Source organism: Cucumis sativus, chromosome 3 (assembly GCF_000004075.3).
Source record: "Cucumis sativus cultivar 9930 chromosome 3, Cucumber_9930_V3, whole genome shotgun sequence".
In the NCBI taxonomy this organism is placed as follows: domain Eukaryota; kingdom Viridiplantae; phylum Streptophyta; class Magnoliopsida; order Cucurbitales; family Cucurbitaceae; genus Cucumis; species Cucumis sativus.
Genome location: NC_026657.2, coordinates 8,083,481 through 8,109,941, shown reverse-complemented (window position 1 = coordinate 8,109,941; position 26,461 = coordinate 8,083,481). Strand labels below are relative to the sequence as shown.

At 33.7% G+C, this 26,461-nt stretch overlaps 2 protein-coding genes across 6 annotated transcripts; both read right to left on the bottom strand.

Moving 5' to 3' along the window:
- Positions 1–345: 345 nt before the first annotated feature.
- On the bottom strand, positions 346–19,286 carry LOC101218826 (brefeldin A-inhibited guanine nucleotide-exchange protein 5). Of its 5 annotated transcripts, none has more exons than XM_031881971.1 (34): positions 19,150–19,286; positions 18,778–18,978; positions 18,358–18,439; positions 17,888–18,110; positions 17,629–17,750; positions 17,485–17,543; positions 14,953–15,010; positions 14,788–14,872; positions 14,475–14,669; positions 14,290–14,348; positions 14,115–14,184; positions 13,965–14,033; positions 12,959–13,081; positions 12,817–12,870; positions 12,619–12,707; positions 12,429–12,525; positions 12,233–12,331; positions 11,939–12,136; positions 11,655–11,765; positions 11,370–11,554; positions 10,027–10,647; positions 8,897–9,314; positions 7,620–7,859; positions 7,368–7,491; positions 7,130–7,278; positions 6,051–6,413; positions 5,299–5,465; positions 4,402–4,658; positions 4,098–4,276; positions 3,053–3,172; positions 2,691–2,827; positions 2,276–2,609; positions 1,656–1,751; positions 346–902 (listed from the first exon to the last, which is right to left on the bottom strand). In XM_031881971.1, exons 2-34 carry the CDS (start codon positions 18,881–18,883, stop codon positions 840–842), a joined length of 5,352 nt encoding a protein of 1,783 aa, XP_031737831.1. In that variant the 5' UTR covers positions 18,884–18,978; positions 19,150–19,286; the 3' UTR covers positions 346–839. The 5 variants fall into 5 exon arrangements, with proteins under 5 accessions (XP_031737831.1, XP_004134353.1, XP_011650809.1 ...); XM_004134305.3 differs by having other exon boundaries at positions 19,128–19,261; XM_011652507.2 differs by having other exon boundaries at positions 19,075–19,234.
- Positions 19,287–21,234: 1,948 nt separating this feature from the next.
- On the bottom strand, positions 21,235–24,688 carry LOC101219769. The gene is made up of 4 exons (XM_004133890.3): positions 24,424–24,688; positions 23,974–24,088; positions 23,118–23,190; positions 21,235–21,776 (listed from the first exon to the last, which is right to left on the bottom strand). Exons 1-4 carry the CDS (start codon positions 24,449–24,451, stop codon positions 21,504–21,506), a joined length of 489 nt encoding a protein of 162 aa, XP_004133938.1. The 5' UTR covers positions 24,452–24,688; the 3' UTR covers positions 21,235–21,503.
- Positions 24,689–26,461: the final 1,773 nt, after the last annotated feature.

Sequence of the window (26,461 nt, the reverse complement as noted above, 5' to 3'; positions counted from 1 at the left end):
AGCCATAATATTCTTCACAATTAAAGATGCATTTATATCAATGTTATCCATCTTGGTTCCAAAAGTTTATAATTTAATGTCTGAATGTGACATACAATAGACTTCAATTACTAGAGAAGTGTCGAATATGAAAAAACCCTATTTGTCACACTACCATTTTCAATTTTACCCTTCACCGTAAAAAATTAATTTAATTAATAGTCATCAACCAATGTGCTTCTCTATCACGTTAATCTCGAGACAATAAAACTATGTTAGAAGTCCATAGTTCAATTCTCCCATAGTTCAATTCATATATATATGCCTATTTCTTTCTCATATTTGAATCAACTTGAAACTAAGATGGGTAATCTCAAGAGTATATAACCATATATTGAAAAATAGAATATATAGAAATATGACAAAAGCTTTGTACTCAAATTAGCTTATGACTAATATGAATAATTACAAGTCAATACTTTGAATAATCAAGTAATAAATTCACACCTCAAAATTGGAGAGTGGGCATAATAATAATATCTGAAATTCTTACCTGAGGCTACCATGACGACGCGGTAAGATCAATGATTTCACTTCATCCATGACCATAAAATATGTTGCTGTTTGCCTCTTTTAACCGTGGTTAACTTCTACTTTTACCCTCTCCTTCCATCGCCTACCAAAAGAAAAAAAATCTGACATTGATGAAATAACTGTCATTCGAAGAGAGAGCTCAATTTTGAGGGACATGAAATATATGGCGGATATAGGTGAGTGATGCAATGATGATCAGCATCATTTTGTGCAACAATGCTTAAAAGCACTCTTTGAGAGATTTGAGAACAAAGAATCAATTGAAACTATGGCAATAGTGCTTTCAATTGTATCTTGAAGAGATCACCAAGTGCTCCACGAATATCAATCTGAAAAAACCAAGAAAAAGGTAGTCAGAAAGGAAATATCCCTAATGAACATAGTGAATCTAAACAAACCATGTATTAGATTAACTAATAATGAAAGTTTCCAAAGTGGGTTGGGTTAGCGATAATTATCATGACCTTTAATCCTACAGCTGGGAGGTTTGATTCCTCCACCTCCCCGTAATTGTTGTACTAAAAAAAATTAATAATGAAAGTTGAAGATCACCAATACAGCTATGTGAAATGATTATAGAACTACTCCACTCCACTATCAAAGATGATAGAAAGTTGTTTGTAATGAAGTAAATTGATGGCCATGAATGGCATGCACTTTTTAAGAACAAAAACAAATTATGGCAGCCATAATAGATGCTCTCAAGAGCCAGTAAACGTTCGAGGGGCTATATAATTTATAAAACCATAGATAGGCACCAAAAAGAAACACCATTATCCGGTCAAAGTAGCAATGGTGAAGAGCTCTAACACATCAGATAGTGTTTAAAAGGTTATGTAGTCGCACACTTTTTCTTTAGTATAAGAAACAATTTTATCCAAGGATATCCATTGACACAAAAGAGCCCATTATTCTAGAGAGTAGAAAAGATGTTTCCAATTTGTAGGATGTAAAGAAAAACTATAGGTTTTTAAAGTTGGTATATCTATACACCAAAATAATGCATTACAGATGGAGGTATCAATGCATAAAAGAAAATAATAACTATCATTGAGAATAGTAGACTTTTTGTAGGAGAGTACCTGGTCACAGCATACAAGTTTTGTAAGCAAAGGATAAAACTCTCTCAGATGTCTTCTGAATATCTGACTGTTCATGAAGCACATGCCTTTGATCACCTGGATTCATAGAAAAAGAAAAACAATTGAAACAATTACTTTCCGACTAATGCGTTTCATCTTGGTAGAAAACAACCAACGGTTTCAGTCATAAAAAAGAAAGGATATAATTCTAGTATTATTGCAATTATGAAGTAATTTAAAACTTGAATGGCCAGGGTGTTTAGATGGTTTTCTTTTATTTTTCTTTTCTTTTTTCACGTATAAAGAGTTTAGAGGTAGGGTTAGGGACCCCTGTGAGGGTTGGTCCTCAGTGAGGTTTCATGTTCAGCTTTGGGTATTTGCTCTCGAACCTTTTTTTTTTAATTATTCCCTTGGTAACATTTTACTTAGTAGAAACCCCTTCCTTTAGAAGAGGTGTTTTGGTGGGCTCGTTTTTTTTTTATGTCTTTGCATTCTTTCATTTCTCGATGAAAGTTGTTGATTCTATACAAAAAAATTGTTTAATGGCCAACTGTTATTTAGCTCAACGTTAAGATGTTGATTCTATCTAAAAAAAAATTAAATGGCCAACTGCTATATACCTTAACAATCACTGGAGAACGTAACTCCAAAACTCGATGAACATCCATGTGCGTGGTTTCCACTGCAGACGATTGCAGGTCAGATACCTCCCTAAGAGCTTGTTCACAGAATGACACTAGCCTGTTTTCAGCTATTCCATCAACATTGCTTACTGCACTAGAATCCTGGATGGAAGTTAAATCATCTTTGGGTGATTCAGAATCAACTTCCAGACTATCAGCAATTTTTTCTTGTTCTGCTTCAATCGTATTAAATCCTGAAGTTGCTTTAAGTAAGATGTCTAGATAAATTGAAGTTCCCGCTAACTCCTGACGAAGAAGATTCAGTGGAGGCCTGCTTAAGAAAGAACTATGATTATATTCCATTACAAAAATCTACATGCGTTTAATCAAAAGCGTGACTTATTCTGTCTACCTCTCATCAGGAATATGATTCATGCGCTGTCTGAGATTGTTGTATGAGTTATATGTAGCAGAGAACTCCAGCAAAGATAACAAAATGTCCATTATGGCAATCTTTTGTGGTGCACTCAGCTTGACCCAGTATTTCTTCTGCAAGATTGCATCAGTATTATAATGCGAAAATGAACACTTTATAATACAAATCATCCCACCCCCTTCATACCCATGATCCCAACCATATCCAATGAAAATTTCTCACTTATCACTTTACCACCAGCAGGTTACAAAGGATGTATAGGAAATGAATGAAATTCCATACAATAATACAAGTCAGTATTCCATTTTGAAAAAAGCATAAATGAGTCAGCTTAAAACCTGAATTCCATCAATGACACCAAGAAGTAGTAGTTGTGTAATGCATTTGCCTCGAACAATCCCCAATAGTGGACTTTCCTCATCATCTTTCACTTCAGGATCCACAGTGTCAGGAGGAAGCTACAAGGAGTTATGTAAACTTTTAAACAAAGCAAGAACATACAAGAGGATCTTTGATGTTTCGGTGTTTCACTTCTGCAAAGACTTATAGGTTTAAACTAGAAAAGAGAATGCATAAAATACATATTGAATAAAATGAATAAAAACATGGAAAGCAAGCTGCAACACACATTAACCTAGAAGAAAAACTACAGTCCTTGATTGATTAAACATGGGGCAGTAACTCAAGCAGAGAACACATCTAGAGAAAATAGGCAGCAATGAAGGAGAAAATCAGTGTTGATAGAGGAACATCAAACTTCGCAGGTCTTTTTCCTTATCCCTACTTATCAACTATTTCAAGTGCACATATTGCAGCTGATGTTTAATTCTTCACTGAAGCCTGGTCTCCAATTTTTATGACAGCATAATAAATTCTTTCGTTTGTTATTAGGGTGGAGAACTTAACCAAGAATTCCCTTAACTATCATCAATAAAGAATGTTTGACACCTAGGATTCTATTATATCATAAATTCAATCACCGCTCAAAGGGCGAAACGAATTATGTAGCATTTACATTGAAGAATTCAAGATTGTATATAACATTAGTTTGATCCTTTGTAGGAATTACCCGTAGGAACAAACTTTTTTTTATAGGAACCCACTGTAACAAATTTGGGGAAAAAAATTGTTCATCGTGAAGAGATTTGAGAGTTCTTGACCATGCTTCACCTTGATTTGTTATTCAAATGAGTAAAAGGTTATGTCTTGGTCGTTTCAATCCTTTTTTTTTTTTTCTCTCAATTAGCAAATTTTGTGAGAGAAGAAATGTGTAAAGGAAAGTGAACTAGAAGTTCCAAAACAAGAAGCTTGCAAACAACCCTATCCTACACATGTGATAAAGTCATACACAGCTGATGGCAATATATTCCATAAATACAATACCCTTATTGGAGAAGATGGCACAGATGCATCTGATGCACGTCCCTTAGATTTTGAAGTTAGACTTCTAACAAAGATATTGTCCATCATATTTCCCATAATTCGTTGGCCTATTGTTTGGCTCCGCTGTAGATTTGCAGCTTCAGCAGCTCTTGTAGCTCTTGTTGACGGCGATGGAATACCTACAATACAAAGGATTTCATTTCTTACTTTCTTTAGACAGTTTTAAAATGTGAAACCTATGTAATTTTCAAAGGTGACGAGGTAATGAAAGGAATGTAGCTTGTCAGTGATCTAAAAGAACAACCTTCAGCAGACTCATCTGTGGTAATCTGTAACCCAGACTCTGCAATGGGACTCCGAGTAATGATTTCTGCAACCCTTGGTGAGGGAACAGGAGATACCTTTCCATGCTCATTTACATCAATATGGTGGTTCTTTGCTTCTTGCTGGCTAGACCACTTCAAGGAACCATCATCAACAATATTCAGCTCATCATGGCTTGGGTTCTCAAAACCCAAAGCATTAAGTAATTCAAGTGGTTGAGTTGTGTATGAAGCATCTCTGAGAAAAAGACAGAAACATAAACAAAAGAAAGGAAATTTGCAATGATAATGGTAATATTCACTTTACAATTTGAGGATGGCATATTACTTTTTATTTAAAGAATAAGATGAAGAGGAGGGTTAACAAATATATTTATTTATAAGGTTCTCAAATCTTTTAAATATCTAAGGACCTAAAGATAAATTGTGAAAAAAAATCAAATTTTGGCATGTATAGACTTTTTTGTTGAAGTCGAGATATGAACTTAAAGATTGTGGTGTAAAACTCGCAATTTTCAGATTTCTTATTGGGGGATGACTCTAGATGTTACCATAGAAGATTGAAGTTTTGGAAGTTCGTAAAGATGTATAAACTAGAAATATTTTAGTATGAATCAACTAAATATTTTACATCTTTTGGGATTTCCATCTACAGGGTGTTCAGCAGCTATACTTTTAGTTTTTGTTAAAATATATATATATATATATATATATATATATATATATATATTTGGGCTTAGCTTCCTTGTTTTTACTTCATTTTTCTTAACTTTGGGCTCTTTAGTCTTTACTTCTTTTTACCCATCAATGGAAAGTAAGTCTGTTTAATGTTTTATTTTTAAAGAAAAGTAAAAAAGAGGGGGGAAGGTAACGTTTACCTAATACTTTTTAACAATGTGTCCCAGTCATCCTCGCTGAACTGGTGTCCACCCACTTCAATTAGATGCACCAAAGCACCCAAAGCCAATGAGACCACAGATTGTTCCGGCTGCTTTGCACAATCTAATAGCAAGCTCAACAGTGGAGGTAGCATAAAGCACACCTCCTAAAGAAGAAAATAATATTTGTCAACGCAAAAGGTTTACAGAAATCTCAACTACAATCAATTGAAAAGCATAATTTAGATACCGAATGTCCAACTCTACTAATAATTAGTGAAAAACGTAATTTTGATCACATTCGCATTTTTCATGAAAACAAAATTTAAGAGAAAAAGATATTTACAGACAACAAATCCTATTTAACAAAAAGTCAAATCTTAAACATCGCAACAATCACAAAAAAGTTGTTCAGTAACTTGGTCAGTACACAGTTATTAAGAAATGTATTGAAGAGATTTATGTTAGGTCTCCAACAAATTCAAAATTTATTAAAATATACATTAATTGTCTTATTATATAAAAACTTAAAGATTTAGTTCTGAGGGAACCCTAAACTTCCAATTTTTGTGTCTAGCCAATCCGTGAAATTTAACAAATTTGAAATGCTTATTAAGACTTCAGCTAAGGTTTTTATGAACTGGAGGACCTGGGTATGTATTAATGTCATATACGATTCAGTATACTTGAAAATTAGAACTTAATGGGGAGAGGGTAGGGAAAAAAGACACAAAATTTAAGCCCAGTAATACCTTGTAAAATGTATTGAAGAGATTGCAAAGCAACTGAAGCGAGTGTATACTTGTTTCACGAAGCCACTCATCACCACTAGAATTCACACTTTCCTTCCCAGCATGTCTCAAATGATCAAATATTGGAAACAAGACACGATGAAAAATGCTCTCCCAAAATGACATCGAGAACTTGGAACCTCTCTCATTCAGCAAGTCAAACAAAACCTCCAATGCACAACTTCTGACCTCTGGTCTTGGGTCTGATGTCAAATCTGACAACCCAGCAAGCATTGGGAACCAATAGTGCTCAGTCATATCAAATGCTGGCTCAGCACTCTCGTTGTCGTGGATCGGCTTCAAAGCACCACCGGGTATGAGGCCCTATGCATTAAATAAGTTTACTTGAATAGACAGGCTATTGAATTATCCAAAACTATCAACATAGTTATGACGAGCTTTATTACACTATCATTTTTTCCAAAATATTCTACAAATAAAACACGATGCATTTGAAAAATGTATTTCAATATAATAACTAACTGAAGAAATCTTAAGAAGTATATGATGCAGCTAGTATACCCATAAAATCCGCAGAAAATGAAGGCAACCCTTATTTCCCATTAGAAGGATTACATCAAGTTGTAATCCAAATTGTTATTATTATTAATAATATTTATTAGTGAATCCAAATGATGATGAATAAATAGTTGAACTTTAAAGAGATTACCCCGAAGTCTAAACTGATCTCACAGTACGCCTAAAAATTCTTTTAATCACACGCTTCTCTCTAATGGAAACAAATCAAGTCTCCCACGTTTTCTTTTGGCTATATTACGTAGAAGTGTGCTCCTGATGAATCAATATATCAAGTCTCCCACATTTTCTCACGGACCAATTCCACTAGGTCCTCTTGTTCTAACACCACTACTCAAGGTCGCTACTCAAAAATTTTCAAAAGAAAAGAAAAGAGGAAAAGAAAAAAGAGGAACAAGAAAAAAAGGCAATCTTTCATGTAAATAAAAAAGAGTATCGGAGCATCGCATCTTAGATACAAGTGATTTGCTAACAACTCAAACTACAAGAGAGTACAAACAAACCTCTGCCAATCGATCCTCACAAATACGTAGGAGTGCAATAGCTTTCAAGCTTATACGATGGGAACTTTTGTTATTGGCGAACCTTATAAGACAGTTGACACAGTCCATAAAACAGTCCCCAACCACCTGATCAAAGTGCTCCAATATAACTGCAAATCTCTTCAGCATTAGATATTCAAATTTTGAGAAGTAATATGCCAAAAGATAAGTATCTCCCGACAGGAAACAAAATCCTTACCCTGTTCAACATTTTCAAAGGCACTTTCAACAATTGACTCAGATTCATCATCTGCGGAAGCAGTGAAAATCATGAAAACACTTCGCCATCCGGACTTTATGTTACCAACTTTTGATTTTATCATCTGTAATAAAAAACAATCCAATTAATGTGCTAGAAACCGCCAGTAGAATCATATATAACAAAGAGACTTTTAAAGTTAGCTATAAAATCTGATAGTTTAACGCGATAAAAGTTGATAGTTTGACGTACTTGAACTATGCAGTCAACAATGAGGCTCCTTATAGATTCACTTTGACTGTTACGCATGAGAACAACAAATGGCTTAAGAATGTCATTTTGGAATGTGAAGTTGGCAAGTTCAGCTCTCTCCAAGTACTTCATCCCAAGCTGCCTCAGAGAATCTATAGCATACATGGCAATCTTCTCATCATGATGGCTCCCAGCAGAAATAAAGTGATTTGACAATACAGACCATATCCTAGCCCAAACCTAGAAGATGCAAAAGTAGAAACTTCGAATATTAAGAACTGAGCAAATGTATGGAAGTTAGAGATACATAAACAACTCCTATACAAGGTTTTCTAGGAAACTCGTAGGCCATTGTCTACACTGTAATCATTTCCAGAAGAATCAAATAATAAAATTGGCAAATTAAAATAGCAAACTATTACTTAATAAAGAAAATTACAACACGAAATTCAATGTCTCAGTGTGCTATCAAATTAATTAAGTAAAATAAAGTTGTGCAGAAAACTAGCTTAGCAATTAAAAGGAAATTCCAAAAGTCATATTTGCTCCAAGTGGAGATCATTCTTCCACCCACAACTCAATATACACTAATCATATTAAAAGTGACACTTTGGAAACAACAATAAACACGGTGAAAACAAAATTGATGATGGTATTTGCTTGGCTAAATTAACAGTTAGCAAAGGAAAAACAGTGCATAGAGTTCTGAGTAAAATAACTTATGAATTGTATCACGTGGAAGCACAATATACTCAGTCAAGAAACATAATGAAAGTAGGAAGTCAACACTTGGAAATAATGGTTCGCCCATACACTTCTTTTCTAAAATTCTCAGTCCTTAATGAAGTCTACAGAAAGATTAGGGTGGTGATGAGGAAATGACCTTTGCCTCCAGCGTCTTAGTATTTTGACCAAAGAAAAATAATATTATAGGCAAGAAATTGGATGTGCATAACCATTTAAAGTTAGAAGTACCCCTGCAACTACCACTTTGATAAATATTTTTAATCATCGCAATGAATTCAAGATCACAAATGACAAAACAGTCTCCCGGAGATAATCCCATCACTATTTTAAGAGAATATTAAACATTTGGCTCAGTTACTTAAGTCCCCTAGATTATTGAGTAGTTCACTGGATAGGTCAAGGAATCCTTGTCACAACTATGAAGAAGATCCTCAGTCTATCAGACTAGAATGACATGACCCCCAACAAATTTGTAGGAAAATATTGTTAATGAAATTATCAATGAACAAGTTGCTTATAACTCATCATACCATTCGTATACGAGCCATATTATAATAGCTTATCTCAACAAGCTTTTGCAAGCTGAAAACACGTGCAGGTGTTTGTTTCAGTTCTTCAGCAGAGACACCACATAGAGCAGTGAAGAACTCCACAACAGAGTCACTGGGAAGTTTGACACTGTTCACAAATACTTGATCTGCAGGCTTCCCAGCCAACTCTCTAAGGGATTGAACAACAGCATCTCTGGAAATCTGATTTGATCCATACATGACAGTGGCTGCAATTGAAGGTGTTGATGTGATGAATTCGAGACGGGACACACATTCTAAAACTGCATTCCAAGTGTCTTGAAGGGATTCTGTCTCTAAATCGCACAGAGCCAATAGCGTGCGTAATGCTTCTACATTTTTACTACGCATTTCCTTTGGCGCATGCAAGAAAGTAAACCTAGCAAAAGAATGTTGTGGCAGTCATCTTTTGCGAAAATTTAAACAAAAAGATAATCGACATACTAGTTCCATATGTGAAATGCAAAAACCTTGTAATCATAATAACATGAAATTAAAACAAAGGAAAGCAGTCAGTAGCAGGTGCTATAAAAAAAATAGATAAACTCAGAAGTGTAAAGTTATATTTTAAATTTTGCGTGGAAAAAAAATCAATCTATGTCCTAAACTTTGCAGGTTGTATCAATTAAAACTTTAAACTAATAATTGTATAGGTTAAAATCTTGAACTTTCATAACTGAATCAATTTAGACCATCTACAAGTGGTGTATAAATATTATCACTTGATTCCATTTAAAATCAACTCAAACTTACCTAAATAATTCTCTCCCAAATCCTAGCAAAGTAGCAAGAAAAACAATCACACAATTCTTTCATAAATAAGTAAAGAGAGATAGAGGAAGAAGAAAAATGTTCTTATCAAGGACAGCCGTCATTATCCTCTTGATTTTAGTATTTCTGTTTAATACTGTAATCTTGCATTTAAAGAAGTCTTATACACATGTGAGAATTATACATTGATGATTTTAAAACAAAATCCTAACCCAGGTTTTAAATGGATTTGTTTATTGAAAGTTTAGGGTTTTAGTTGATTTTGTTGATTTTCTCCAACTTTTCAAATTAATAAAACAATAATTAAAAAGTTATTATACCTGACGAGAGATGTTAGAAATGCATAGCGCATGGTATCCATTCCAAGAACATGTGTAATATGTATACCAGCTCTAAACCCCTCCATACAAAGAACAACCCTAGGTTTATTATCACCTTCCTCCATGGTAACGGAGAAAGTAGCAAGTAAAGGCCATCCTACAGCCTCAACCATAGGCCTTACAAGTTCAATTCTCTGTGAGGTATAAAAAACGCCTCTCTTTGCTCCTTGATTTCGGAATATAACTTGTGTTTGCTTAATAATAGCCTCACTCTCGGATTGGGCTTCAGTAGAGGACTTTCTTCTTGGAAGAGCCAAGTTAAGAATACTCACAAGGCCTCCCTTCTCTTCAACCTCCAGCCTGCGGCTTTTTGCTTTGTCAAGAAGGTCATCTTTCATTTTGATTTCTTCTTTAACTATAGAATCATATATCTCTTCCAGGAGTTCTGTAGGGGCACAATCTTCTGGATCGTTCATGACATTCATGCGAGTGAAATCGGACTTCGACATCTTAGGCCACACCATAGGGTTATGGGCATCGGTGTTCAACATAATCACTGCATAAGCTAGAACATATGCAGTGTCTGCATTCTTGAAAAGGCCTGGGTTGTCTGCACAATATCTGCCATGGATAGAACACAAACACGTCATTAGCTACCACTAGAAAAGGGAAAATCATCTTAGAAAAAGGAAAACCAATGAGTGAATCTGAGTTTTCAACTATCTCTTCGATGGAAAAAAGATAATGATAACATCTAATCTGAGGGTGATCCTAATTAGTTATTGAGATTTTTCCGAAGACCCTCCTCCCATATGGTTTAAGACTAATTTGGAAAGCAAGACAAAACATAATTTTAATTGAAAACAAAGATCTGAAAGCAAGATATCTTGCTTCAGCATGTGCCAAATTAAGCAAAGTCCAACATGCATAGTTGGAATGAAATCTATGAAGTATGTAAACCAACCACAAAGTCCAACGTTCTGATTGGAACATAACAAAGGAACACAATTCAATCTGTCCAAGAAAATGAGGGGAGAGTCCAACTCTCAAATGGCAGAAAAGTTTTTCAAGAATTATGATTTAAATGAAATAAGAATTTGTTTACTATTCTATTAAGGTAACTTTTGGGACATTGTAAAAGCAATGGCTTCTCTTTGATGTTTTCTTCGCAATCCATTTTTGTGCACATCTATTCTTCTTATCTGTGCCAAGTAGGGTGCATTCTTGTAAACTCATTGCCCTTTCGAGATAATTCCTTATCCTCCCCTCTTTTTACTCTTTCTTCAGTAACAAAAGAACATTTCTTTATCTTTAAGAACAGCTGCATGTAGATGTAAATATACCGTTCTGCAAATTTTTCCATGATGCGATCAATTTTTTGAGCTTCCCCTGGAAGACGGAAACCTTTGAGAAATTCACGAATTGCAGCATCAAACTTCATGCCGGAAAATTTCATCGAATCTACATATGCATGCATGACTGCAACAGGAAACTCTTCATGCTGACCAAGATAATCGCCAATCATAGTCTGGAAATAAGAAAGTGGCAACGTGTCTATAGTGAGCCATTTCATCATGAGGTGTCAAATAAAACATTGCAACAACGTTCTTTCAAGAAAGAGACTCTACCTTGTCCAAACTGGGAGTATTTCGGAGAAAGAGGGCAACTGAAGATGGTGTATTCTCCACCAACTTATTTGAAATCAGATACTCGACACCCTTTACTGGTTTCCTATTGAACTGAATTTGATAAAAAAGAATAATAATAATAAATAAATAAAATAACCCTACAGATTAGGGACTGCAATACGATCATAACAATAAAGGAGAAGATTAGAAAATTTTGTAATCAGCCCAAAGTTCCGTAAATTATAATTTCACAACTAAAGAGCCGTAAATTAAAATTTAATCACCTCCGAGATGGCAGCTTCCACCGTGGACTTGTGAGCTTTTGCCTTCTCAAAATTACCTGTCACATCTTCCCTGCTCTTTACCTCAAGATTTTCATTGCCTGAAGACTCTTCTTCAGACGAATGAACCAAGCCCTCCTTTTCTGAATGAAGACGTGACTTCTCCCAGTCAACTAATGATTTAAGCACATTCACAAGGCACTGGAAGGGTCAAGAAAATATGAAAGGGCTATCAAACCAATACGTAGTCATGCAAAATAAAGAGCAAAATCAAAGAATGGGCGGTATAAGACCCACTTGAAGTGACGATCCTTTAATTGAAGTTGCTTGGGATAAAGCTGCCAAATTTGGATCTGCATTTTGGGTGCCTTGAGAAAGTTTAGATAAAGTGGTTACCTACATAAAACAGAGGAAAAGAAAGAATAAGCCCGAAGCAACATGTTTGACTCCAAATAAAATATTTAAAATCAGAATAAATTACACAGGACCATACCATGCGTTCAAACAAATTTGGAGCCTCCAGATCACAGTCATAGTTGACAAATATGTCAACAAGGATTTGAGGTTCCCTACATATTTTCTCAAGCATCCTGGAAACAGATGAAGTTCCCAAAAACAGAACAGAATAAGCAGATTGAATGACCTAAACGTGACATATGTTAATAAGAATTAGAGATTCATACTTCAAAACACTTGTTTTTTGATTAACAGGAAAATCTGTGCCATCCAATGATCTCAGAACTATCAAGGGAAAGAATATGCCAATTTCACCCTGAAAATGAAAAAAAACGAGTTGACTGCATCTATCTAGTTAAAAGGAACTTTTACAAACAACTAGTTTACAATTTTTAATTAAGCATCAGGATAAAGAAGATGCATACTTTAAGACTTTCCCTGAATCGCAACAATAGCACAGAGAATATTCCAGTTGCGTACTGTCAGGAGAAAACGCATGATCAGAAACAAATATCACCCTGTTTCCATTGAATGAGATACTAAATAACAATTGTTAAGCATGCACACCTGAAATATTACAGGAGGTTGTGAGACAGAAGCTCGCAGTAAAGCATATGATAGATATGCTTTCACTGAGTCAATAAAATGGAAGTCTTTTGTAAAGGTCTGGCTAACCCCTTCTAATAAACCCTGCAAGATCAGATCATATTGAGCACGTGAGGAGGAAAAGGAACTTTCAGTATTGAAAGCATGTAAAGAAATCTTGAAATTCAAGTTTGGCAAAACTTTGGCATACACCAAATGATCTTTACTTTGGGTTTTCATAGAGTTGTATATGTGATAGAAAGAGAAAATAATTCCAAACAAAAAAATATTAAACAAATATAAATGCAAGAAAATGATCATCTAGTAGTAAGAGAGCCTGATCTTGACAAAGGGCTAAGACACCATGGTTATGGTGGCCAATTGGCCACCTACCTAAGATTTAATATCCTATGAGTTTCTTTTACACCTCAAATGTTGTAAGGTCAAGCAGGTTGTCCCATGAGATTAGTTGAGGTATGTGTGAGCAAAGCCATACACTCACGGATACCAAAACAAAATGCAAGAAAATGTCCAGAAGTAATGTTTATGGCACCCAAAATAAAAGTTTTCCGACATCCTGCCTTTTAAGCATTAATTAATTATAATATAATATAATTTTTTCTATTCTTTTATAAGAAACGGATATACATACATTAAGCAATAACGGAAAAAAACAGCATAAGGGGCCAAGGGTACGTAATTACAATTTATTTTTATATTATATCACAAACAAATTTAGATAGGTAAATACATGTTATTTTTATGTTGACAATAAGAGCTTGACATTAAGAGAATCGTTCAGCCATGGGCAAGATTGTTATTAAACAGCATATCGATTGTCAGTAAATAGCAGTTAATATGAAAGACTGGATTAACTTTCTTATATGAAACTAAGTATTGGAAGCCATCCCTGCTCTACTGTGTCATACATGATACACCGAACATATAATTGATTATGCAAAACCATTAAGCAAGATACACAAATAACCTGCAGAAGCTCAAGAGATAAAATGCGAGTCTTGGTTGTGACTTCATCAGTATCCTCCTTCATTCCCATCTGTAACACAGCACTGCAGAATCAAATGAGAGCTTATAATGATAAACACAACAATGCAGAGAGAATTCTGAGACAACCAACCTTGCAAAGGGTGCGAAATACCAGTAGAGCATCACGTTGAATAATATTCACACTCTCCAGATCAATCCCTCTTGAAGCATGTGAATAACGAGAGTTTTAATAATTCAAGTAAATATTATCATTCTCCATAATTACATTTGAATGCAAGTCAGTCTAAATCGCTTATAATATATACCGTGACATCTTTTTACCATCTTCAATATGAACAGCTTTGTCGAGAACAGCCTCTAGACCCTGTTCAACACAAGATCTTTTGTAACTCATAACAATGCAAATTTCCTGAAAGGTAGGGAACAAAGGACACAAGGAGCTAACTGTTCACATAATTCCAAACAACACCTACAGAAGAAGAATATGTACCTTGATATCAGCACCACCTGCAAGATTCTGAAGCTCCTCTACTGATGCAATAGATGTGTCTTTAACTGAATTGAGTGCATCTCCAAGAGTTGTCTCTTTGTCATTTTCTTCATTCACAGTAGTTTCTTCATCTACCACACTGGAAACTTCTGCAGAGGAAGAATCTTTTGTTCCAGAGGAAGTAGATAAACTAACCTGAATGTCCATCAAATTCTGTCACTCACTTTCCAATCACGGTAGAAGCATTTTATTCTATCTTTGCCCTTGTCAATTACTATAAAAATGTATTTACACCAAGGTTTAAATTACATACCTGGTCGGTTTCCATTCTCCTAAATATAATGCTGATCATCTGAGTCAACATTGCTTTTGAAGTAGCTTGATTTATGGGACTTTTGCTATAGATTTAAGAGAGTAGTTCAATTTTACTATTTTAGGTTGACAATAAGAGATCAAACAACACCAGAATGCAAACTACCTATTTAGAGCAATGTTGTAGCAAACCCTAATGACTCCTAACAAAGGTTCCCCGTGTACTGCATTTGAAGAGAAGAACAAGTTGAATTCAGAAAAATACATACTTAGTCATAAAGGACTTGACAAATAAGAAAGAAAAGTTCACAATAAATAAGTATTGAGAACCACTCAAGAAAACATAAGACAAGAGCTATCTATGCATCCATATGAACATTTCAAGACTGGCCTACCCTTTCGCTCCATCACTCCAGAAGGATGGTGAAAACAAGTGATAACACATATAATCATGACCTTATCTTTGAAGAAATTATTGATGAACATATGATAATCCATAACACCAAGAACCGTGAATCAAGAAAAGACACTTTGTTAGGGTGCCAAGACTTCTACAAACCGTAAAATCATCAATGGCCTCATGCAATGGTCAAACTATAGGAAAATGCTCTGACGAAGCACCCAAGGCCACCACCTAGCCTCTCTTGAATTATACATCCTAGCATTTCCCATCTCAAAAAATAAGGTTTAGGGCCGGTAACCAAAACCTCACAACTCCCTCGGTTTGGACCCCTGCTCCACTCTTTCCTCTCCACCACTGGTAACCACAACTCCATCTTCTTCATTTCCTTCATCCCTCCTATCAAAAAGCATTAACTCTCCTGCACCAGAATCCAGGCCATACCCAACCACTAACAATGTTGCACCCCTTCAACCTTCACCAACCTTGGTATTTCGAGACCCTTGCTGCTCATTATCGTTGGATTACCCAACCAATCACAACTCAGGGTCTTCCTCAAACATCAACAATAGCTATTTTCCTCCATCTTCTAACTTGAAAACTGTTTTCCGACCCAGTAAAAACATACCACTCCCCCATGCCTATCTTTCTAGCCCCATGCTTTGTTCGCCTCACTCTCTACATGAACACCCTGGAGAAGATTGGTATGATTTTTACCCATCAACAAGTATTAGTTATTTAAATCCAGCCCCACATTTGATGGCATTGGCTCCTCGGTTCAGAGAATTTGGGCCATGCATTAAGACAATCCCAGCTCGTAAACAATCCAACCAACCACTAACCAAAGAAAACAGGGGGGTTCTGGGAGCTTTGAAAGCTTGAAAGCTCTATATCATATGTAAAAAAGCCAAAGATTCGATTAGAGAAGAGCCATCATCAACATAAGTCTGCATATTGACTTCCACCTTGTTCGTTTTCTTGAACCAGGATGATTGGGACTTGGTTTGTGGACTTTCTTTCACCTGTTGTGCTTCATTATGTGCATCCTAGATGCTTTGTTTTGGGCCCCGCTGTTTATTTTATTATTATTATTTATCCTACTAATTTGGTTGTACGTCTTCTGTCATTTTCTTTTGCTTATCTTTATCGATTGTATCTCCCTCTCATTTGGGCATCTTTTATTTTTTGGTTTTTCTCCATATTGTTTTCTTTGGATATTTCATTCATCAATGAACTCTTCTTCTTCTTTTTTATTTTTGCTCAATATTTCACTTCCCTCCTAATGAGATGTTTCTTGAAGTGAATGCACCTCCCAATTTTCTTTTATTCTCAGTATTCTAGATTTCTTCACAGATGCTCTTGTCCAGAGTGTGCACGTCAGTGAAGAAAAGAGAGGCTCCATTTCCCACTTGCTCGTCATCCCAAGACCTCACCTCATCATTACCCAACTTGAATATAGATAAATCTCAATAAGGGCATTGCAGTTAGAGTTAGCTAGGACCATTCAGAGGCTCTCTAAACTAGTGCAATTAACCTATGTCAACCAGCTTAGGGTTTTTTTCTTATTGCTTTTGCTTGCAGAGGCAATTAAAATAACTTTTAAAAAATATATATATTAAAAAAAAATAGAAACTCAGTGACAAGCTACCCTGTGGATCTCTCTTTAAAGTCAGGAAATTTGGACCCCCCAGCAAAATGTTCCAAGACAAATATTGCCAATAGGTTACAACTTATACTTACCTCAAAGGTCTTTTGACAAAAATACAATACATATGCTCAACTTGTTAGTTAAAGGGGTCAATGGGTCATTGCTCAAGAAGAAAATGTCTAGAACATCCAGCATTTCTACCCACAAGTCAGTACTTACAAGGATATAAACTGCAATCACCTAGCTTTCCAAAAAATCCAAAATCATAACGTTCCTTGTTGTAGCTACTCAGGAAACTGGTTTTATTTAATATATCACACTCTGCCCTTACAATAGTACATTCATTTTCTAATAAGAAACAGAAAAATAAATTCATGAGAAAGGCGCAAAATAACAACCTAAGGAGCAGGTAGAGGAAACTCCAAAATATTATAAAGGAAGAGTCTTCCCATCAAAAGTAATCTAACAGTTGTAACTACTAAAGAATTTCCTATAGTTAGAAAATTACCAAGAAGATGTATATTGCCTGAAAGCATTACGGTGGAAAATAATTCAGATAAAGATGCATAAAATCTGATTCATCCATGATCCATTTTTCAAAACATGATAAAACAACAAGCAACTATAGCCACCTATCTATAACCATGTACCTCTGAACTTTGCAGATGCAACTGCAGTAAGAAGAACCTTCAACACTTGCAAAATTGTACTGCACATCAGCCGATGAAAATAGTTGGTCATAAAAGAGCAAAACAAAAGTGTGAAAAATGTTGAGAATATGCAATGGAAAGTACCTATCAGGCGATGAATTGTCAATACAACCGCAAATCATGTTCAGAATGTCAGTGAAAAGAGAGACATTTTTACCACCTTCTAAACCAGGATCACCTTCTAAGTGATCGTAAGCAATGAGTTTCTGTCAATTATACAACGAAAGATCTAAAAATCACCTATTCGTGTCTCTAAAAAGATCATTAGAAAATATTGCTTTTTAAAAATAAAAAACAATCATCAATCAAAGGTTAAAGTTTCATAGACAATTAAAAGACGCACATGGAGACAATCCAAAGCAAGTTCTAGGACTTTCAAATGCTTTGTGTCAAATGCGAGGCGAAGTGGACTCAAAACAAGCTCTGCATCATCTCCATGCAAGACATGGCCAGCATTTGCTAACACAATTGATATATGCTCCCGCGGAGCAGCTTTCTTGCCATTATTCTCAACCTCCTGTGCAGATTGTGCTGTCTGAGACTCATCTGCCTCCCCTCCAGTTTCACTATAACCAACAGTGATTTAAAAAGTTACCTGTTTGTGGCAGACTTTTTCGACCTTTTTTCTTTTGATTAATGAACTAGTGAATTTAAACTCTTGTGCAAGCCAGTTAATATATAATGAAACAATCGAAAAGAATAAGGACCTAAAATCGACTTTGTAGACCATTTTTCTGATTTTAAAGTACTTGGAATTATATGAATTATACCAGCTACGTTACGTAAACGAAAAGGAGATTCACGGAGAAAGACCTGGTATCTCCAGCTGAAGCTGCCGGTTGATTTGTCTCGATGGGTGTAGCTTGTTGACTCCGATTGACCTCCTTCGTAGCATCTGAAAAGCAGTTGCTGGAATTCGTCAGTAAGACAATTGTGCAAAACGGCCAGGAGAATTTTCATAAAAACCATACACATGCACGTAACACCGAATAAATCTTAAATTCACCCAATTCCGAATGCGATAATAGATATCAAACTTCTGTTAAAGAATTAATCAATGCATTTGACCAATGGAAGATTAAAACCAGTGAAAACAGTATAAGCAACTGTCCCAAACAAATTTCCAGGCAAAATAAAAACGATTATTCAGAAAATTTCCAGAGAATCAGAGGAAGAAACAGACAGATCCATAATGCAAACTCGCATAATTCAAGAAACGAATGAGAAGAGGACCTAGAAATGCCTGAATAGCTTTCTGAAGAGCCGGATACTTCTTGCCGCCAGAGCATTCTTTAAGCATGGACTCGAAAGCCCGCGTAACAAAACCACCAGCAGCCATTTCTATCACCAATTTCTTTCTCTTCCAATGGGAATGACTTCAATCAGGTCCAATTTGGACCACGCTAATCTAATCAATCAGGTCGATTCACACTTCTGCAAGTTCACACAGATCCAATACATCACAAAATCCCATAATGAATGAAAAAAACAAGAATTGAAAGATCTTCGAGCTAACAAATGCAAGCAAACCATTGAAGAAATAGTAGGAGAGAAGTGAAGAAGAGGTGTTGATAGATCTATACACCAAGTTTCAGGATCTCGGACCTGACTCCTCCAACGAGCAAACAAAGCTTTAGCTGCAACGCCAATTTCTTCTTTCTTTTTCCGTTTCTTTTCTTCTTTTTTTCATTTCTTCTTTGCTTTTTTCCCGTAGTTGACGAGCCGAGCCGAGCCGAGCAAGACTATCAATCTAGGTTTTTTCTTTTCTTTTTACTTCTTACTTCTTAATAGTTATTATCAATAAGTTAGTTTTTGAAGTTTTTTTAAAAATATAAAAATTTAACAAATTATTTTCCCTCTATGTATCAAAATTACAAAATTTATTACACTTTATATTTTGGTAAGCATTTTGTCTAATGATCTATATTTTCACAATTTCTTTAATCTTTTATTACCATCTCGTATGATAATGATAATATGATATTAATAAATAAGTACTCTTCAACTTTTTAATGTTGGAAGAGCTAGAATTCAATCAAATTGTTTGAAATTTAAGGAGTGTTTGGTATATGAGGATAAGAGAAAAATCAAGTGTGAAAGAGAAATATAATCTTAGAGCATGGAAGAGTAAAAAATAGTTTGATTGAAAACAGTTGAAAATGGAACAAGTTTGGTTGTACAATATGGGACCCATAACGTTGAATCCAAAATTTGATTTTTTTTACTGCACTATATCAAAAATTATAATATTACATATGACATTTCATAAATGTTTCAAAATTATAACGTAGATCATTTGATATTTGAGATTTTAGATATTACATTTTATTTTATAATTCTCAATAATAGTTTAAGATTTTAGATATGGGTTAAATTAAATTTATCAAATGTCACAAAAATTTTAAAAATATGTACATGTGTGAGTATTTATTAAACAATTGGTAAAAACATGCTATTAGTGGTAAGTTAACCCTAAACCTTTAGTATATAATATTATATTATCAAAGTATACATAAAAAGTTGATCAAATTCATCTTGTTATAGTGTTGTTATTGAAGTTTTTGGATAAGTGAGAGTCCTTATGCAACCATAAATTTCAAGTAAGAGTTTTTGGATAAGTGAGAGTCCTTATGCAACCATAAATTTCAAGTAAGAGTTTTTGGATAAGTGAGAGTCCTTATGCAACCATAAATTTCAAGTAAGAACGTCGAAATTTAAATGTGTACGTGATAGTGTTTGCTAATATATTAATTGAACAAGCAAACTACAATATTTACCATATATTTGGTGTATAAACATCCAAAAATTACAAAGAAAAGTTATTAAAGTAATCCAATAAATAATTATAAAGGCTTGTTTGTATAAATTGAAATGAACAATTCTTCAATAAATTATTTTCACTTACGCATTTCTTTTTTAAAATGTGTTAGTTTAGTGAATGCTAAAAGCATTTTTATTAATGACAAGTCACTATAAATCAAGTATAAAAATCCCACAAACTTGATATTTTTAAATAATAGTCGTAGAAGTTCGTTGTTCTTGTAGTTGGCAGAAAAGAATTAAACACTTAAAATGGTATTCCATAAACATCAAGGGTTACCCATGACAAACAAATTATGGCTGAATTAAAAAAGTACTAATGTTTTCTTATATATATCTATGTATATTATTTTCTGTCTTTCTTGGTTGAGTTGTTCTTTTTTTATATATGGTAAAACGATGAACCTATTTGTTCAAAATTACAAATAATAATAATAACAATGATAATTCATGTTGTGTTATATTTAAAAATATCTTTTAACAATTTTGCTATTTAAAACAATTTTTGTAAAAATATTTTCAAAATAGAATTTAAATTTCAGACAGAAGGTGAGAGAACAATTTTGATTTGATTTAGGCAAATGTTTACCCATTCACAATGAAAAGTGATGTCATTGATGAATTAACCAAATTGTTACCAAAATATACCGAAATTGTTTAATATATCTTGAACTACTAAACTTAAAATGTTTAATAAGCTCTTAAACTTCCTATTTCATGTAATAACAAGTCAACAATCTTTCAATCTTTTACCTAATAGGCCTTTGACATATTCAAGCTCAAGACACTATACATAATTAAAAGTATAAGGTTCTATTTGCCATAAAATTAAATGTTATGTCTAACAAATATCTAAGAAGGTATTTAACATTTTTAAAATTCAATAACCTATTAAACAAAAAATTAAAAGTTTAAGAATAAAAACGTGATCGAAGCAAACTTATCCACCATGATTGGTGCCTACACGAAAGGAAAGAAAAGGGATGAACAACCATAGAAATGAAATACAAACAAGAGTTCAAATAGTTGATTCGAAGTTAGAGTGTTATTATTGGTTCACAATCACAAACATATATATATATAAATAACAAAGGAATTTATATATATATATGGAATGAATGAAACAGAGAGTGAACTTATCATTTAAGAAGCTGCTGACGAGAGTTTTGAAACAGGAGAGCAGCAAGGGTGACGAGAAGAGCATAAGCTGAAGATGGAACCTTTTGAACCATTTTTCCAAGGCCTGGAACCCCTTCAGTACTTTTCTTTGTGACTACTGCCAAGGTTGGTGCTACCACCAAAGTGATGATCAATCTCTGGCTCACTGATATGAACGACTCAGATGTCAGTTGCTTTACAAATTCTAAAAATTCCTCACGATCAATTGCATAGTTCTGGTTCTTGTCGCACATCTGTAATACAACAAACCATAAACATGTTGAGTTTTGACAAAATATTAAAAGTGCAATTGACGATGTTGGTCATGAGCTCTAAGCACAAAGAGTTCATGCATTTGGTTCTGAATTATCTCAGTTAGAAACACTTTAAATTTAAGTGTGTTAACTCTAGTTCAATCTCCTTCTGTATTCTCTCATTTGAGGGTGGGACTAAGGTGTAAATGAGTAATACAAAATCTGGGAGCGATTTTTTGTAATTGGAATCGGGAGAGATAATTAGCATGTGTGGTTGTATAACTTTTCATATAGTGAAATTTTTTGGTTCTTGGTTGTAATACAAAAGCACGAAGTACCAAGTATTCAGATCTCTTATAATATAGAGAACAAGGTTTAGGCATTAATATCCATCATTAACTTACAAAAGCAAAGTTCATTTTCAGAACTATCCTAATAATAGTCATTTAATGTAATGTAAACTCCACGTTTAGCATTACTACTAATTTTGCCGGTGGGCGATGCCCACCATCCGCTTGTCGTTTACGCTCACCTGACCCCTACTGGTTTTACACTCAATTTCACCCACACGAGTTCCAAATTTGGAACTCACAGTATCCGATCTCGAACAATAGCAACAAGAGTGGTGGTTGGAAAAGGAGTAGCGAGATAGAGGGGAAGGAATGGCCATGTCAGCAATATGTTCAGCAAAGGACTAATACATGCACACACACACGCACATTGTTCATTTAGTGGCAAAAAAGTATCGAGTTTATATTATTCTTTTGCATTCTACAAGAGAATACTATAAAACTGGTACCTTTAAGATCAACTAGTAATCAAATGTGCTTGATGACCATTTAGAATCACCTAATGACAACCTTACTTGAACATGATCTGTTCTGTTCTATAGGTTGTACATCTATTTGTGTCCTTAAATTCTAAGAACCATCTAACGAAACCTTGATACCAATCTCAAATAAACTCAAATATCAGAGAACAAAGTACATTTTTCCAAAAGGAAGAGGAAAAAACAGTTATTTCTTTAGATTTTCATCGAGTTCTTAAGGTACTGAAATCAAACAGGAAAGCGAACAAGAAAAGAGAGAGGATCAGTACACTGTGCACTTCTTCCAGTATCATTTGCCATATTTGTTTACATTGTGATGCAAAACAACCAAGACAGAGACATTTAAAAATCCTGCATACTCGTTTCCAAGTTTAAATAATATGCTATAAACAAATAAATAAATAGCAAAGGTCATGGAATGCATTTCTAGCAAGTTTAGGTTTCCAAATCAACAACATATGCCATTTTTTACATTGTTAAACCTTTGTAATATTATTCTATCAACAAAGTACCTCCATGACTTCTTTGACACGGTCCTTCTTGGGAGGATCAACATGCTGTCCGGGCAAATACTTATTAATATCACTGCATCACATGTATTTGTTCAGTATTAAACCAAGCCCATAAATGCCAAATCATCAAGAGCTTGAGATTTTAAATAGATATCTCCAAGGATCAAAGTTGAACCCCAATTTGATAGTATCTATGTTTCTCATTTCCTGACTTTTATTGAGAAAAAAAATGAAAGAATACACAGTGTACAAAAAAATATTCAAGCCCACAAGAAGGGAGGGACTCCAACTATGAGAAATCACACCTATAGACTAAATTACAAAAGGTTTTCAAAATTCAACTTTTGAGTAACACAAACATTTTGGTTACTATTACTCTTTCTTGTTTCTAATCTTTTAAACGATGAAATCAAGTTTTTTCAAGACCTTTAATAAAGCATCATTTTATCTTTTTGCGCATAAAAATGAATAGTACAAATCATAACATAAAGATACGAATATTTAAAGCAAATAATTTTTATGCAATAATTTAAAATTTTTAAATTTTGGAGAAGAGGAAACAAAAAGGAACAATTAATAAGAAGCCAGAAACACATCTACTTTTTAGTCTTTTTTTTTTCCTTTTGGAAAAGAAAATTGAGAAATTAGAAATGGAAATATTAGCAAACCTGTTCTTGACCAAGGGTTTGCAGCAACTCTCACAAACCCCACAATAAATGGTGGGTCATGTGCATATTATTATAAAAAATGATGTCCCACAAGGCTATCTTATAACTGAATGAATGAGCTAAAAAGTGAAGCAAGAACCAAACAAGGAGGAAGAAAAAAGAAGAAAAGAAAAAAAGGAGGTTCTTACTTGAATACAAGTAACGTAGCAATGTACAGATCTTCAAACGACAGCCTTTCCTTGCCAAACCTATCAAATATTTTGTTTGATATATTCTCCAATTGCGTATTCCTCCATTCTTTGCCTGCAATTGCAAGTATATTAAGCTTAAAAATGTATCAATTTCTCATCCCTCCATTTCCAAAAAGATTTCTAATCTTATTAAGCATCATTTGCAAGCAGACCCGGTACAAAATCCGCAGAGATTCAGCTAATTAAACATACCAAACAAACAAACAAAACAAAAAATAAACCCGATAAATTCATCGATTAAGTCCGTGAAGGTATTAGTTAGTGAAAGATGGATCAACCTTCTTTGTGACTACGAATTCTCCGTTTCGCTAAATTCGTTCGATCAGTTAACTGATTTATCAACGGATCCAAAGAGAAAAACTGAAAATGAAATTAGGTCAAATTTACCTCCTAATCTCCGGAATGCCTGTCCCATGCTAGACGGCGGCGATGACAGACCGCACAAAGCAACTTCCGACTGTAATTGAAATCGGTGCTAGGGGTAAAGGAAGATTGAGGTGTCCGCCGAAGCAGCAACGATAACGAAATTTATCATTTCCAAAAGACGATTTGAGTTTAGGATAAAAATCAGAAACTAGTCTGATTCTGCCACAAATTTCGTTTTCTTGATCGAAAGGAAGCTCCGAAGAAAGCGACCTAACATTTCCTTAAATGCAGAGTTATTTTATACATTTGGTTTTCCTCCCAATACACACATAAAATTATACCAAAATTTTCAATTTTGAATTTTGATCTTTTTTAAATGACATGTAGACACTTTTAAAAACTATTTCTCAAATATACACGTAGCTCATGTTAATAATTTGCTATCGTTTATTTAATAGAGATTCATCATTTTTTTTATTTACTATAATTTTTACTATTTTCTTATCAAATTTAAAAAATTTAGATACCAAACACGTATTATTATAATTCAAATTAAAATAATTTACGTTCAAAATATAAATTATCCTAATCGAAATTATAATAAATGATAGACTTATATAAATATACTTACTATTATACGTAGAATTCAAATTTCAGTTGGTAAATATTTTAATTTATTTTACTGTTTGAAAAAATGTCACGTTATAACAAGATAATGCACTTTCCTAATTTGTTTATTTTTAAATATAGGAGAGGTAGCAAACATTTATCTAAAATAAAATTTCAATTTTTAAAAAATTTACTAGTAGATGAAAAGTTGAAATTTTAGTATTATGTAATTCATATTTTGTTTTAGGATTCATAAATCAAATCCCACGTTTAAATAGTTATTCAAAGTATGTTTTATAGTATATTTATAAATTATTGAATTAATTATAATTAACACCAAAACATAGGTTTGAATATAGACTATTACTGAATTTTGTATAATTATCACAATTGATTGCAAATATCATGTAATATTATATATTACATATTTCATAATATAATTATGCATTTAAAAAATTTTAACTTAAAATTTGAATATCGTTTGGTCACATAATATTTATGAATAAAGTTTGACAGATCTTCATTGATTTTAATAATTTAAGTTATCTATCCCCTAAATTAATTTTTAATTATGACCCTTGATTTGTTAAAACTTTTTAAAATGTATAGATATATGGAAAAACATATTGGAATTAAAATATCAATTCTTTTTAAAAAAAGTATTTAGAGATTTGTCAAACATAAATTGAAAGTTTAAGAATATTTTACCCACCTTCTAAAATATGAATATATATATATATATGCAAATTAGGTTAGACTTATACGTCCATGGGATGATTGGATGTTTTGAATTAATCCTATGGTAACTTGCTATGGTTTATTCCAACTATATATATATATAAACAAATTCATAGTTTAGTGAATAAATTTATAATTTATTAATGTAAAAAACAAGTGGAGTTCATAATTGACAATTTAACAAATAACCAAATGTATACAAATATAACAATGATTTCAAACTATCCGTTACTTACATTTTATCTATCTAATCAAACTTTAGACAATGATTTAGTTAAATTTTATCTAGTTAGATTATATGTATAGAGAACTCTAAAATAACGAAATATAAATACACATAAAGTCTTTTACTCATTGTACAACCTTTGAGTTCGAGAGACGCACCTCCTTACTAGTAAAAGAGAAAAATCATCGTCCAAGAAAACCAAAATTACCGTTGGACACCATTTCATGGTCGAGACCCCTAATTTTCAAAACTCATCGTCACACAAGTTGAAAAACGGTACTTCACTTTTTAAAAATTCAAGAACTTTTTAGACACAAAATCAAAAGGTTAGAAACATACGAAATAGTTTGAAACAATCATAAATCTATTGGACACAGACATCGAACTATAAATATAATATAAACAAATTTAGTTGATGACACATGATCCAATCAAATTTGAATGGGCCTCTCTGTGAAGGGGGAAGAAGGATAAACAGCAACAATA

Bases quoted from the DNA above. Each gene is read 5' to 3' on its own strand.
- LOC101219769 (XM_004133890.3), bottom strand. From the start codon at position 24,451: ATGGGACAGGCATTCCGGAGATTAGGAG. The intron at 24,089-24,423 runs GTAAATTTGACC...TTGCAATTGCAG, and splicing joins GGCATTCCGGAGATTAGGAG to GCAAAGAATGGAGGAATACG. The intron at 23,191-23,973 runs GTAAGAACCTCC...CATGTGATGCAG, and splicing joins GCTACGTTACTTGTATTCAA to TGATATTAATAAGTATTTGC.
- LOC101218826 (XM_031881971.1), bottom strand. From the start codon at position 18,883: ATGGCTGCTGGTGGTTTTGTTACGCGGGCTTTCGAGTCCATGCTTAAA. The intron at 14,349-14,474 runs GTACATATTCTT...TGTGTTGAACAG, and splicing joins CAGGTGGTGCTGATATCAAG to GGTCTAGAGGCTGTTCTCGA. The intron at 14,185-14,289 runs GTATATATTATA...ACATGCTTCAAG, and splicing joins GATGGTAAAAAGATGTCACG to AGGGATTGATCTGGAGAGTG.